Source organism: Anabas testudineus, chromosome 11 (assembly GCF_900324465.2).
Source record: "Anabas testudineus chromosome 11, fAnaTes1.2, whole genome shotgun sequence".
In the NCBI taxonomy this organism is placed as follows: domain Eukaryota; kingdom Metazoa; phylum Chordata; class Actinopteri; order Anabantiformes; family Anabantidae; genus Anabas; species Anabas testudineus.
In genome coordinates, this window is record NC_046620.1 from 9,767,897 (window position 1) to 9,784,303 (window position 16,407).

A 16,407-nucleotide genomic window follows, 5' to 3' on the forward strand; every position below is an offset into this window, starting at 1 on the left:
TTTTGAAGTTGAATAAAAATCGGATTCTCGAGGATGAAGTTATAATTTATTAGTGCATTTTATGAGTAGAGTCACAAAAAAAGTCACTGGGAACAGCCCATAAATTGTGTGTGAATTTAAAGGATAGCAATCACTTTAACCCATTTAATGGAAAGTTGGCATAGCAGAGCAAACCCATAGCCCAAAAACAAAATTAAAATTGGGAAATCACAGTCTCACAAACAGGGTAGGAAGGAACACATGTAATATAAAATGTAGCCCATTTTCAAAGTGCATGTTTCTCCAAACAAACAACAGTCAGGTCATGTAGCCTCATTAAAGTGTTATTGCATTAAATTTACTGCCACAGATTCTGTGAAGTTCTGTGTCAGGCCATTGTGTGCGTTAGAGCAGAGAGACGGACCAAACTGATGTGAAAGTTATTAAACCAATAAACGTTCTTTTACATGCGTCATCTCGCTGAGTAGATGGTACAAATTTCTGATGATGTTTTTATGGCCATTATGGGGCTGATACAAAAACGCACTGATCTTTTGCTTAGTGGTCTTGTTTTTGTTTCTTGAGCACTCAAGAATATGAAATTTTTATCAGTCAGATAAATGGACGCCCATTACAGAATAAGTTCATTCTGAAGAAAGCCTGAGGGTAACGCTGCAGTGTTTACACTGGTTCCTCACATACACCTCTTACTTAACAAACTTAACTTTGTATCTAAACATCACTTTTAAAGTTTGTGCGTTGCCTTGGATTTGGCTTGATTAGCAGGAAGTTGATAAAGAGTTTAATTTCCTGACTAATGAATGGGTTTGTGTGTGGCTCTGACTTTGCGTGCGTGCGTGTAGCTGTGGACGTACGTGCTGCATGTGTGCGTGTCAGAGGGCGTTGTTGGTGCTGCTATTTGAATGGTATCATAGGCTGCAGATAAATAGATGTCATTAAGCCCCCTGAGCTCTAATTACCTGCAGCACGCCTCTGCAGTCTGAGGTGTGTGGGAGAGGCCAGGTATCAGCAATTAATCAGAAAAAAAATATTCACTGATATACGCACATTCTGCAGCTACACTCTCACACGCACCAACACACAGTTACAAAACCACCAAGAGATACATCCACACTTGTACCTATGTGGAAGTTTGTCATTAAAAAAACGGTGTGTGATGGTGCATGCATGACACACGCATGTAAGCAAGCTGTGTGTCACGCCAACGAGCTGATTATTGAAAAGGAAGTCAGAGATCATGATGTAATTGACACTTGAATGTCTGTCTCTGAGACACGAGCACACACACACACACTGTGCTATCCTTGCAGCACACACACACACACACACACATCTTGCATTGCAGCCCTCATCCAAATCTAGCTTGCCTTCATTAGCCAGTAGAAGCAAATATTTTCAGGTGTGTGTGTGTGTGTGTGTGTGTGTGTGTGTGTGTGTGTGTGTGTGTGTGTGTGTGTGTGTGTGAGTGAGAGAGAGTAGCGATGAGGGGCAGCTGTGAGGCCATATGTGAGTGATTTGGGTGCTTGGAGGGAAACTGAATTCTGATGACAGACGCAGTGTTTGGCTTGCAACACTAGATACACACACACAGACACACAGAAAGACACAGGAAGTGTACATCAATCAATCACCTGGCTCACTCTCTCTGCATGTGGTGACCGTATGGTGTGTGTAACATACACACAGACAGGCCCTGGCTCAGTGTGCCACTGAGAGGATTTGGTCATATAAGTGATCTGCTGAGCTCTCACATGGACAAATACACATGTACCATAAATACTCTAATATTAGCTCAGGTGCTTATTACATATTACATAGATACAGGATTATTATGCACACTTTGACATTAAAAGACATTTTTCCTAGTATAAATAAAACCTGTGTCCTTCTAAAACATTAATTTTCTAACCTCCCATACACTATGAAGAACATCGTACATGTCTGTTTGTTGGCTTGTTAAATAAAATTACCGCAAGGAAAGAAAAAGCAGATCAGTTCTGTTGCTATTTTCAAATATATTCATATGATAATAAATTAGCATATATTTGACTTTAACTTTGAGGGAACTGTTGTCCTAGTGACCAACACAGAATCATTTTCATTCAATAGTCTTTTGCTATTACATTTCTAAGTTGGATGAATTCTCCAGCTATATTATGTAATGCTGCCATTTGAACATTAGCTTTTCACAGTAACAGTACTGATTCATTCTGACCATAACGACAGTAAACTGACAAATTACTCTTTAAATTCATCTGCACTGGATTACTCGGTATATGTATGTGCATGTCTGTGTAAAATCTAGAGTGGTTAACTGTGCTGTGATCCTTGCAGCGCATTAGATTGCAAAAATAAACTGAACAGTGCTGTGCCCACTGGGCTCTTCTGCTTTTTGCTGGCAGCACGAATCAGATGCTCAGTGGAAGAGCTGGTAGTAGCTCCATCTGTAGCTCTGAGACTACAGAATGCCTTATTGAAGTGCGGCACTCTTTTGTGAAAAGTTGAAATGTTTTTAACTTCTAGCACTGGGTGCTCTGAGCCCCCCAGAAATATGCTAAGCTCTCAGCGCTGTCATGACCATAAAACAAAAAGAAGCCAGCGCTGAAGTGAGAAGGTCCCAGTGGATACAAAGTCCATGATGGAGGGAGAGGAAGAACCAGATTGGGATAACAGAGAGAAAACAAAAGAGGGGGGAAGATGACAGCTACACAGAAGGTGTGTTATGGATTTTAGTGAGTTATACCCAGAGGCACATCCAGTATGCAGATATTTGCAAACACAACCATAGTCAGATAACCGGCTGTCAGAGTCAAAAAGAGACCAACGTGTACAAAACACACAGGTCAATAAAGAATAAATATTAAATGTGTGTATTTTCTAGGTTAAAGTGATAAACATATATACGACACTGAAAAGTAGAAAGTAAGAACTGAAAAGGAATAGATTAGGACTAGGAGAGGAACAGACAGAGTCATGGAGAAGAAAGATGACGTATGCTGTCCTCTCAGGGTCATATAGGTGGTGAATGGGGCCAGAGACTTAATGGGATGGAGAAATGTTTTGATTGGCTCATTACTATGATGGAGCACGTTGCCACGACAATTGGCCTTTTCACCCTCTCATCCTTCCTTGCACACACTACTTTTCTATGCACCACTGCTCCATGAACTGCAGAGGTACGTGTGTGTGTGTGTGTGTGTGTGTGTGTGTGTGTGTGTGTGTGTGTGTGTGTGTGTGTGTTAGTTTGTGTCCATGAAACTAATACAGTAAAAGTCAAACACTTACCTGTAAAGTACCTACTGCAGTTCAGATAAACACTAAAACACTTTATGCTACAAGGTGAGCCTCATCTTTTTCCGCGTCCGTTGAGTAGTACTTGACAAAATTACCACAGTATCTCACGTCTCATCAAGTGTTGGAGTTCTCACTCAGAGACACATGCGCACACATTAAAAACACACAGCGGTTATTCGGCGCAGCCAAATCCTTTTCATTCGAGTATATTTTGGTGTTTTTATTAACCTTGTTTTATACAGAGAAAATCAGTGTAGAGGAGAACAATGTTCTCAATAGGATTTCCCATTAGGTTTGATAAATGAGAGCACATCATCTCTGTGCCACCAGGCCAATCTGTTTTTCCCTCCTTCCCTCTCCCTCTCTTTCTTACCCTTACTACCAATGCATTGATCTTCAGTGATGTGAAAATTTAAACTGTATCAAAACCAAAGTCAGCATTTTCTTTCCATACGTATATTCTCACTCTCTAAAATTGTCTCTCTCTCTCATATCTATAGCGTCGCAGAGGGAGTGGAGTCTTCTGTGCAAACTGTTTGACCACCAAGACGTCGCTGTGGAGGAAGAATGCTAACGGAGGCTACGTCTGCAACGCATGTGGCTTATACCAAAAACTCCATTCGGTAAGTCGTAAACAGGAAAGTGAAAAATAGTAACTGCACGTGATAACTGTATCATCATACCAGCATGAATTTGCAGTGCTGAAGTCCTCTATGCTCATAGAAGACCTACACTCATAAAAGTTGTACTGGGTCAGGCAGGCAGTGCATTAGACTTTTTTTATTAGACTACTCTGCTGCGTGTAGCAGATCCACGGGTTGGTTTCGACCACTAATTATCATTCCTCCCCTCTGACTGATTAGGATATGGTGCAAATTAAATGGTGCGCACTGCAGTTAAATTCTTGTGTATAGTCTGTGAATCCCACTGTGAAAAAGTAATATTGTGGAAAAAGTATATTTGATTTGGAGGTGCTGGGAGTCACAGACCATTTCAGCAGTCACAGTGAGGCCGCTCCATGGAGTGAGAAATATGATTGAATGAATCAACTTTACCATCTAAGCCTGGGGAAAGTCTATGGAAATCCCAAATTTAATTAGATTGTATGAATTACAGATGAGATAAAGACCCAGCTTGGAATTTAGTTGACTTCAGAATAGCGAGCTTTCTTACCTGAGCTAATTTCACAATTAAATTTACCTATTTAATTCAAGACTTTACAAATATTATCATTGTGAAACAAGCTTTAAAGCCCTTAATATATATAGTGTACAGTATATTCAAATAAACATTTACATATTAGCTTAAGATTAAGTGTCACACAGTGAACAAAAATGTTTCAGCTCCTTAAATCAAAGTGTTAATGAAAGCATGAGAGGGTTGACCATGTTACAACCCAGAGCAATGTGCTGCTATTACCGAATGGAGCTATAATGACTTTTTAGAGGATGACAAGCATCGCAGTTTACTCCTTCCTGCCCCTGCACGTGTCCTTGGTTCAACCCGATCACATCTGCTTCTCCAATCACGTCCCAGCTCCCTCTTCTCTTGGCAATCTTCACGACAACCATATTTTATATCCCATAATAAAAGTTTTATATGCTCTACACACATTATTAGAGAGGATAGCAGCTAGTAAAACACTTGAGAGTGAGAGTGGGGAAGGGTGAGTTATGTAAAGAGGAAGAAAAAGGTAGATAGAAAGGGAGGGAGAGAGAGTACAGACAAAGAAATCAAAGATTAGGGTAAAGAATGAGGACAGAGTTTATGAACAGTGAGGGTGTGTCTAAAGGATAAGGAATAAAGCCAGATTTTGAGAGGAGCCATCCCAAAAGAAAAGGAGAGAGACACAGGGTAGAAGTTTGTTTACCGGCAGCAACACAGCCCACGTATTCAATCAGGCCAGTCCTACAGCCACACAAGGTGTGAGCGTGTTTGCTCGGTGGTTGGGGTACAAACACAAGACTGTACACAGAAAAATCCTCAGTCGACTGGACAACTAACTCAACAGCGCTCTACAAAAAAGAGCTGGCTGTACCTCCTGGAGAGCCTCCCTCTTTCAGTGTCTGCAGCACCATGACTATCATAGACACATTTTATCCATCTTTAGACTTGGTATCTTATATTTGTGTTGATGCTGTGCGCTCCTTCACTTCTAAAAAGTGTTTTTTAAAGTTTTTTGAATCTCTAACCTTGCTTTTTCTATACACACTAATTGCATTTGGCTAACTGCTATCAAGTGTTCTGCTTAAAGCCAGATCAGTTTGGAAACATGGTTGGATTCCAGAGACCAGGGATCCATTTCCCATATTGGAACACACAGCAGTTACAAACCCTGTGATCAAGACTTGAATGTAAAGTAGAAAGGTAAAGAGGAGGAGGACATTCAGAGGCAGACGAGGAGCAAAGAAAAGCTCGAGCAAGACAAAGAGCTGTGAGAGAAAGTGGTGAAAAGGGGGGAGGTAGTAAAGTATACAGTCGTCTTTAGCTAGAAACATCCCGAGGAGCATATATGAAAAATGTTTTAGTGATTTGACTGACGTGGTTTTGTCAGTGTGGACTGTTAGTCTTCTCAGTCATGGGCTGTTGTTTATGGCAGTGATCCAAGTGTCTGAAATATTTACAAATGTGCTCTTCTCTACTTAAATTGTTTCAGTTGTCTTTCCAGAAGGAGTTGTGTGTCTCACACTGGCAATCATGCTGTCTTTGTCCTCCTCACACACAAGCATGATTTAATATACGCACATATGCACCTTGTACCTTGAGAGACTCATATTCTTAGTTGCAGACGTGGGGCTGTCTAAACAGATATACACACTTACAAAGCCCCCGCACAGACGTAGCATACATTTTGAAAGCACAAGAGATTTAGTTGAAGGATTTTTTTGTACCTTTTAAAATACAAGTATTCACTTTGTATCTCTGTCCAACATGTTTCATATTGCTCCATCATGTGATTACAGTATGTGATTGGTTTGCATCTGCAGCAGTGTGTATGTCCAAAGCTCCACATCCCTAACACACATATAGATGTGGTCGATGGTTTCTAGACACAAATTATGTAAAGGCACATGCATGTACACAATAACATCAACCTCCATGGCAGTGTACATTGAAACATACTGAGTATTTCTAAAAGCCTTGTAAACCAATGCTTGTGGCTTTTTGAATTTGACTTTGGTTTTAATTAATACCATGTGGAGGTCACGATTTGTAATGTATTACGGAGAACTTGATTCTTCAATAATGAAAGAATAACAAGTCATTATGTTGGAGTTGAAGTGTAGACACTTGACACTATATTGTTTATTTAACTTCTAGGAAAGGAGATCTGTTGCTAATTTGTCTGCACACGTTTTTTTTGTTTTGTTTTGTTTTTTTGGCATGTATTTAGATATAAGATCTCAAAAAAAAGTTTCATCATCATTTATAAATCTTTCTAAAGTGCTTTATTAATCCCTGTGGGAAATTGAATAAGAAGTGAGAAGTGCTGCAAACACGGTGTGTTGAAAATGTTGCTGAGCAATTTTTATTCCTTGGAAATCTTTTTGACTGTTGAGACTGACTGTTGTTTTTTTTTTTAACCACAGCTGCCTCGTACAGGTTTCTTTAATTGGTTGTAGTGCTATAAGATAGTTTAAATGGGAGACATTACATGATGGTAGTTAAGATATGTCTGAAGGCGTGTTTACAATAGGCAAATACTGTATATCTTATCAAAGAGGTCTCAAGGGTAAACTCCATTTTCATCAAATGTAAGCGCACCCCCTTGTGGTAAGGGCAAAAACCACAGTCCTTATGTGCTGAATGGGTCATTTCTTTTTAGCCTGTTACAGTTAAATGTGCTTGAACTCAATTTTTTTTTAACTCAGAAAGAATTTTAATTAATTATTGTGTAATTGTAGCTACAGCTGTAGAGCCATAGTACAACCTATGGTTAAATTACTCTGTATTAATGTATTGCTGCCTGTAGTAATAAATGCCTGATCTATGCATCTTGATTAAAAATCACTTAATACCACAATGTTTTTTCTATTTGTTTTTTAGACGCCCAGACCTCTAAACATCATAAAGCAGAATAATGGGGAACAAATTATCCGACGCCGAACCCGAAAACGCCTCAACCCTGATTCACTAGCAAATGAAAACCCCACCCCGAAACAACAGCGGATCACCAATGAGGAGCGCATGAATGGTGAAGAGTCAGACCGAAGCTGTGCATCAGTTAAAAACCAGCAGCCTTCTCCTCGCTCGCGCTCCCCTCGATCCACTCAAGCCTTCTTGGCCAATCAAACGCTGGAGATCCACAGACGCATGCCTCCTCTTCTCCTTCCTTCACATCCTCCCTCCTCGATAGCGGCTGAGGGCAATGGGGGCATTATCGAGGGGGGCCTATCATCAAAAGTAGAGGGGGCAAAAGGAGGGGGATCAGAAAGAGGCAGTCCCATTGAAAAGTATATGCGTCCATCAAAACCATCAAGCTATTCACCTCCTGGTTCGCCCATTGAAAAATACCAGTATCCCCTTTTTTCTTTACCGCTGCCGTTAACCATCTCACCTGATTTGACACCAGAGTCAGACTGGCTCAGATTTTGGACCAAGTATAAGATGGCAGCCGCCTCTGCGCATCCTGGCAACATCAGTAATCTAAGCAGCCCTGGTAGCCTTGGAAATAATGCACATTATCTTGGTGCAATGGTGAGTCCGGTACAGCATCATGCGCAAAGCTACACGGTGCCTTACTGTGCCTCTCCCTACTCTCCCCTTCCACCTCCCCCAGCTCCTCCTCACTACCCTCCTCCTCCTCTTCACCCGCAAACCTCGTCATCATCATCGTCTTTAGAAAATGACGCTCCTTTGGATCTTGCAATAAGACAAAGGGATAAAAGTTCTGCAAATGCACACATGTCCAGCAATGGTGCAGAGAGGAGAAGGCAGGATTCACCACTAGGTGAGAGGTTGAGACAGAACTGGAAAGGAGAGAAGGAGGAGGAGGAGAGGACAGATGAAGAAGGAAACCAGAGGGAAGGGAAAAGAAAGGAAGAAAAAGATCATCTGACAACAAGTCGCTCAAGTGCTTCATCAAACAGCGCAATGGTGGAAGTAGCCACACAGGATGATCTGACCAACCGCTGCATCCACTGTGGGATCTACTTCCTAGACGAGGTCATGTATGCCCTGCACATGAGTTGCCACGGTGACCAGGGACCATACCAATGTAGTTTTTGCCTCCACATGTGTATGGATCGCTATGATTTCACCACGCACATACAGAGGGGCTTACACAGGTACACAGACAAGTTGTCGCATCAGACGGGCGAAATGCAAGAGGGGAAAATTCCCAGCATCACAGCGATTGCAGAACGTGTGACGCAGGAGGAAAACAACAGAGGTGATCATAGTGAGATCACCGGCGATGGTGATGTCTCGGGTGAATGTCATGATGAAGTGGAAGAAAATACTGGCAATGATGCCAATGATAATGAAACGGGAACTAACAAGGAGGTAAGAGTAGAGAATCATGACATAACAGACCAAGAATTAGGAGGCAAACTGGCATCAGATAGTAGCGATGACATCCCAAAAACCATCGAGGTCACAACTGTTGTGGAATCTAACAACTTAGATGATAACACAGGGAGTAAATAAACTGATGCCTTTGACTCACACAAACCTTTGAATGTGTTTCAGGGGATGAATAAGCTGTATGCCTCCATGTTCCTAGAGGCTAGCTCATGTCAAAATGGGCCCTAAATGGAACACATCCTTATGCTGGAAGCACTCGGCTGTCAAATGGTCAGAAATCATTGTAGGATGCTGCTGAACTGCTGCAGGGACAGTTTGGAGAAATAGCTCGAATCCTATGTTGAGTGATGGTCACTTGACAGCTCTGTGGCAAGTATTCAACAACAGAGTTCAGGCATGCAGCGGAAATCACCTTTAATAAACAGCTACTTCATGTCCTTTGCAAATAAGACTGGAAACTCGACTGAGAGTTGAACTGGTCTCTTCAGGATGAGTTTGATGAGCTCAGCACTTGCACAACCACCGTACAGCAGAGCAAAAAAATAAAACACTTAAAATGAACCTTACTGAGTGGATCCATTGCACCACGCTAAACTTAAACACAAGCTGGTCCAAACTAGTCTGATGCATCGTTCAGACTGTGTTATGTCGGTACAGCCAGATCTCATCTGGTCAGAACTGCTTTGTTCTGGTGCAGGGCATGGTCTTGGCTTTTTTGTTTCCTGCTTTGTAAATGGATTAAAAACCAAAACTTACTTCGGGCTGTAGTCCAGCTGGTGTTACCATTGTGCAAAGGTTATATTCACACATGCCCTGTTGTTACCGAAACACGACGTGTTCTTGGATCAATGCAAAATCGCCATCACTGCGAAGTGGCGCAAAATGGGAGACTAATTGGGTTTGATGTGATCATGATTTTTGTGAACTGCTTGAAGCCAGTTTCAACTGGTAAAAACCGGTGTAATACCGGGCTGAAGTGTTCTCTTCATCCATTTGGATTAATCCAAGTGACATTATTTTCTACCTTCCTCTGTGCCATGATACTAGCTACGTGCCTGGCTGCCTGCCTAATAGAACAACCCTCTATTAACCTGCTTAACATTTATATTAATAATAATAATGGTAATAATAATAATGATGATGTTATATTACAAAACATGCAATTTGCTACATTTTCCTATACAGTATAATATGTTATTTTGTAAAGCAAATAATGCTTTTTTTTTGCAGGAAATGGTACTATAAAAATTAGGTTGAGTTTTTTTCTTTCTCTCTTTCGTTTTGAGCTATTTGTTGTTCTGTTCATAAGGAGACTTGTTACAATGATAACACGCGTCTAACAGAATTGGTACGGTTAAAGAGGGGGTTGTGTGTATGTGTGCATTTGTGTAATTGCATTTATGTGCGTGAGGATCGAAGGAGGTATCCGTCCCCAAACGATGATGTAAACATAATGATGAAGGCTTGTGTTTGGTTTTTCAGTCCTCAGGGGTCACACGTGTTGCACACCAACCCACCTGTTTCATAGCATGTGACACATCATTTTTACATGGTCTAATGGTTTTAGCATGTTCTCATATATAGAGTATGTACTTAAAGTGTTTTTTTAATTTGTTAATAGATCAACATGGTCTTAGTATGTAACTTTTTTTTTTCGTATGTCTTTTACATGTTGTTAGAAAACATTATTTTATAGAGAGACTTAGGGAAAACAACCCTAAATTTTATCAAAAGGATCAATTGTTTGGGTTAACTGTATAAACCTTAGCTCTGTATCGAGTCTGCAGAGCTTCTTGCCTACAGTGTTTTATTCAGCCTATCTCATATTGCTGAGAGTTTGGTAGGTTACCTCTATGTAGCATGTTAGCATCTTATTAAAACTGCAAAATAGGTTGCCTTTTTTAGGAACGGAAACTGTTACATGTTAGACTTAAATAGTACTGAAAACAATGAGACGACATTGAAGTAAAATGATAATGTCGCTTTCAAATCCAACCAACCTATGCCAGTCATTTGCCATTCAACTGCAACTTTCAGTCGACTTTCAAGCAGTTAAGGAAGAGACCCAGCTGCTGTTTTCCATCACTATGGCCTTGATGTACTAAATTCTCAAATTGCAAGTACTAAATTGTGCGCCGCCTCTTGAAAATTGCACATTTCATTGTAGGCGTTTTGAGGGAAATCCACTTAGAATATTGGTGTGATTGTTTAATTGGATTACAGGTGTAAACCAGGTGGAGGTGGCCATATTTAGAGTTTCACTGTTGTCATGGAGAGTATAATAATACATTTGAATTTGAAAAGTTATTCCATCTTCCATTTTAGTGCTGGGCACATGCTTAGTAGATCAGCGTGTGTCCTTTTTTACAGATGTTATTAACTTTGAGATTTAGTACATGCGAACCTTTAGTAAATCAGGGCCTATTTCTTTGAACCAAACTTTACACTTCTCATAGTTTCTGTTTGTTATTAAGAGAGAAGGGACAGTCAGGTCTTTGAAAGTCGCCCTGTTACTGCAACATGGTGGCCATCTTGTTTATTTTTATAAAGAACGAGTCACTTCTTCAACCTTGCTGCCTTAGTTGCTAAAAAAAACAGAAATCACCAAGGGGTTCTTTCCAAAAATAATAAAAGCCTGTATGAAAATGAAAGATAGGAAGGGGCTAGCTAAAGAATGAGAAAAATATATATTTTTCTACGCTTATCTAAAAGACCTGAATGAAAAATATTCCTCCTAGTGCCTGGTAATTTGTACAGTTTTTCTTACAGATATGTTCCTCGTAAATCATGTCATGCAGTAGTTGGACAAACAGACTGGTTTAGTAATTCCCATGCACCTAGTTATCAGAATCGTTGATAATAATCGATGATACTGTTTCAATCCATTCGATTGGTTGCCATGCTGTCAATCACTAGTTAACTATTAACTATCTTTAATTTTTGCATGTACGTACACTACTTGTAGAAATGTTGAGACAGGTACATTGGTTACTTCTCTATGAAAGACTTATTAACAAGGGGACGTTCTCCACTGTTCATTCTGCTGGTTTATTTGGAGATGGAAGCAGAATGATGGCATACAGCCACGTCACCAGCCTGCCCAGATCATGGTAAAGGTAAAGGTTATTCTGAGGTGTTATTCAAAGCAGGAGTTGAGCAGAAGTTAATAGTTTTTTACAGGGTTAATCTGACACAGCAAAGGTTCTCATTATTTTTAAACCAACAGTGAGATGAGAACACCAAGGTAACAGAGTATAAAATCAGATAAGATCTCCTCTCTGCTCAAAAGTCCATAAAATGAAATAGCTGAACCTTTCACCAGAGCAATCAGTGTGTTGTGGAGTGCTGGTTGCAGGTTAATATTACATCTAGTGTTTACCTTAAACCTGAGGCATTATTTTACACGTGCAGTATACTCAGATGCAGTATATACTAGGTTTCCCATCTATTGAATAATTAATGATGAGTAATCAATGCATAGCAGTTTCTGGTAAATGCTTAAGGTCTATTAGATTTGCAGCCTCCCTAACAGCAAAAAGCTGGTTGTCTTAATACTAGGAAATCTTTTACAGTAGCTAACCTGTAACAAGCTTTTAGTTTTTAGAATTGGCTTATTAAGTTCTTCTCTCAAGGGGCTGCTTGCAGAAGACAAACTGTTTACATTTGCAAATGTAGCAAAAAATTACAAATGAAAGGATTGAAGCGTTGATTTAAAAGACAAAAACAAATGCAAGGATGGAAAGAGAGTGCTGCTTGAAAGGTGGTGAACCTAAACAATTTTCTCTAATTCGGCATAAATAAGACATAAAATGTGATTAAATATTTACAAGTTCTGAAACTAGATAAGAGGAACACGGTTAAACAAGTGAGAAAATACTCTTGACTCGTTTGTTTAATTGGATTACCTGTATTTAATTTGAGGATTAGCGAAAATCTAATCATGTTTCAGTTCATATTGATGCAGAAATAGAGAAGATTCCCAAACATTCAAGCTCCACTGTATCTGTTGACATGGGTGGTTAAATGCCTTTGAAGAATATGTGAGATAAATTGAGAATGAATTGGCTCAAATGATAAAAAGGTCAAAAGATGTATAGTCGATGCATCAATCCATCCCCTCTTATGTTTTTCTTATCTTTTTACCTCCTTTTTGCGTCACGTCAATGCCTCTCGTCTTAGATAAAAGCAATTATGACGGCATTCTCAGAGTATAGATAGGTTGATGGGAGTTAAATGGGAGTTAGTTAGGTCACGCCCAAAAAACTGAGCTTGACTCTGCTGCCCCGGGTTTTAGACAGAAGGTTTTAGCAGCAGTAACGTTTTCACATTTCCGGGGTTAAAGTAAGAACTGAACAATTCTAATGTTGTTAATAAAATATATTAAAAAAAAAAAAAAAAAGTTAAGAAACTGAAAGTAAAAATAACACAGCCTTATGAGTTTGATGGCATTTCACATCAGCGTTTACACTGGGGGGCCTTAACAAGTATTTTAATTTTTGTCTCTGTCAGAATGTGTTCTAGAAAATTATGCTGTTGCTTGCACTCCATTTCTTATGTTCGTATTGCCAAGGAAGGGACAACACACACACACACACACACACAGACTTTTACACACAGTGGTACAGAATGGGTGTACATTTTGGGGTGTACAGTATTAACCATGGGAGACAGGAAAGCTGTAGGCCAGTTTATTATTGGCCAGACAAACACAGACATGCATGCATACACACATAAACTATGTACATGTAACCAACATATTTTAGCGGAATTATGTCTCTTTTCTGTTGAATTGCTTTTATAGAAAAAAAAATGGGATTTGTTTAGGTTATTTTTCTCCCTCATGTTGTATTTTATTCTGCTACCTTTCTGTATGTTATTGTTTTTAGAATTTATTTCATGCAAAAATGATATTTCAGCAAAATATTTTGACAACCAAGAAAAGTTTGTTACACAGCTAAACTTGAAGAATAATGTTGATGATGATGATAATAATTAATAAAAGTAATAACAACCATATTGAAAATGGGCAGCGAGTGTTTTATTCAAAGGCTATTTGCATATTAAAGAGACAAGAAAACAAGACTTCTTCTAGAAATGCTCAGTCAATGAATTGTACAAGTGGGACAAACTTAGGATTTTGGATAGAAGAAAGTTTCAAACGCCCCCTGCTGTGCTCTCTGAATGTGGCTCTACCACATTCATGTGTTTCTGTTCTAAACTACTTCGCCCTACTGTTTAACTGGATTTTTTTTTTACATTGTATGCTTTGTATTTCATGCAAAGATAATTGTGACTTATGCATGCTAATGTCCAGATGGGGCTACCATTTCATTTTGACCACCGTTCATCTAGTGCCACACGAAGGACTATTTCTCTGTGTTATCCACACTTTCGAGGTAGACTACAAACCAATTAGTGCATTATTAAGAAATTTTCTGTCAACATCATCATGCTCCCCAGAACTCATTGACCTTTCCTTTAAACCTTTTTTTATCAAACTAAGATTTCAACTTAAAAAAAAAAAAAAAGAAATATTGAGCTATTGAGTGATCATTTTTAGCTTTATCAAGCATTTTAAACAATGTGCTTTTTCCCCTGGAGCTTAAACCAGGTCAGAATGTTGACTTTTCACATCCGATTTTCTTGAAATTTGTCTGGCACATCAATACAATAATAGATGAATGGATTTTGACTTTACTGACCCCATCACCTTTCCTTTAGCACTGCCCTCAGGCCAAACTTGACATTTTCAGCTGCACTCTGGTCAGGTTCAAATGGACTTATAACATCAAGACTATTTGTGCGTTGGTGTATAATGCACGCAGCGTATTTTATATTTGCCATTCTTGTAAGTGCAGCTCATTGACTGAACAGCTTTCTTGATGGCAAAGACTTAAGAAGAGATAGCACTGGCAACATATTGTAACTGAAGGCCTATTTCCCATCAGCGCACACCACAGAAATGATTTGAGAGCCTACTTTAATTATCCCACAACCCTCCTTTGGGTCAGGAACTTTGACAAACTTAATCAGTGCAGCCGTGCTATCTGTCAGAAGACAAAAGCTTCTAATCTGTGGTCTATATTATGTTTAGCATTATCAATTTATCCTTGTGTTTATAATATGAACATTGATTAGAGTTGATTAACTCTGCTTTTCACAGTTTTCAGTGAAATTATGTGTATGTGTGTGTGAGTGTGTGTGTATCTGTAATAAGAGTGTGGAAGTGTGTGATGATTGGTCACAGAAAGTCCATGTCAGACTGGAATACTAAACACCCTGGTGTCTACTGGAGAGGTCAACACACAGGCGCATGCAGCTGCACATAATTATCAACCTGTTCTAGGCAAAAACCCATCAAAGACAAAAGAAATAAAGGACGTGTGAGACAACATGTAACGCGTCATGGACATGTTTACCTACTGTGCTGCTGATTCTCGACGCCACATGCTAAATGCATGCCTGCAAACAGCAGTTCTCTATTTTCCGGTGTCACGTTTGCATATCATCTCTGTATGCAATGTCTGCCTCTCCCTGTCTGCCTGTCCATCTGTCTGTCTGTCTGTCTCTCTGTTTGAACATCTCACAAACATCATTTCTGCTTATTGTAATTCATGTTTATGTATGAGTTACCTACACTGTTGACAGAATTTGACTTGGTGTGTGAGAGCACAACAGAGTAAGAGGCTGTGTGTGTGTGTGTGTGTGTGTGTGTGTGTGTGTGTGTGTGTGTGTGTGTGTGTGTGTGTGTGTGAGAGAGAATGTATGGGTGTGTCTTACATAAGAAGTGCAGCATTGTTATTGCTGTTGTCGTGTCTCATGTGCCTTGATTGAGATTTTACCACCCTGATGACTGTTTATATTCCCTACTCTGACTGACAGAAAGGTCATAGATGTGAGCTGATTATATATTCATTTTGATGTATCAATCACATACAGTAGACAGTCAGACAGACGTAAATAAGAAAGGAAAAAAGCAGCAGAGGTTGTGATTAATTATATCAATCATTTCTAACACACTGAGCAGGATTTCTGCCTCTAACCAATCCCCGTCCCTGCTGAAAGTATAATTACAGCTCTATATCGCCTCAGTATGTCGGCTGTGTATCATCAGCTTCACAGCGAGGTCCACTGCAGTGGGATTTCATGTGTAATCTTCTTTCCTTTTATTTCCCCTTTACTGCTGTAGTTGCTACAATTTCTACTGTTTCTGCACACACACTCCTCTCTTCAGTTTTTCTTTTTTACTTTGCTTTTTTTTTTTTTTTATTTACATATTTGTTCAATACTTCTTCAGCTTTTCTAGTGAGAACAGTTTACAGTCCCACTCAAACAGACACTTCGAACTGAAAAATCCATCAACAAGTATTAAAGTATGTAGACATTACAAAATCATACTACTTACATTGTAAAGTAAAGCATATTGTAAGCAGTTATTTGCCCAAACAAACAATATATTAGTCTATATATTCATACTTTGCCCCCCTCCTCTGATTGTCCCAAGACTATTAGTTCTCTCTACAACATAAATCTTTATAAAAATAGGTCATACATTCATTCATTTCTACAAAAAGCTCCTAAAACACC

At 39.4% G+C, this 16,407-nt stretch overlaps 1 protein-coding gene across 4 annotated transcripts in view; it reads left to right on the plus strand.

The window, feature by feature from the left end:
• Positions 1-13,836, plus strand: part of trps1 (trichorhinophalangeal syndrome I) — a 99,822-nt gene extending 85,986 nt beyond the window's left edge. For all 4 annotated transcript variants that reach the window (XM_026347899.2, XM_026347900.2, XM_026347903.2 and 1 more), the window contains exons 10-11: positions 3,795-3,917; positions 7,342-13,836. In XM_026347899.2, coding sequence (XP_026203684.1) covers positions 3,795-3,917; positions 7,342-8,943 — 1,725 coding nt within the window. In that variant the 3' untranslated portion in view covers positions 8,944-13,836. The remainder of the gene's footprint in view (positions 1-3,794; positions 3,918-7,341) is intronic.
• Positions 13,837-16,407: the final 2,571 nt, after the last annotated feature.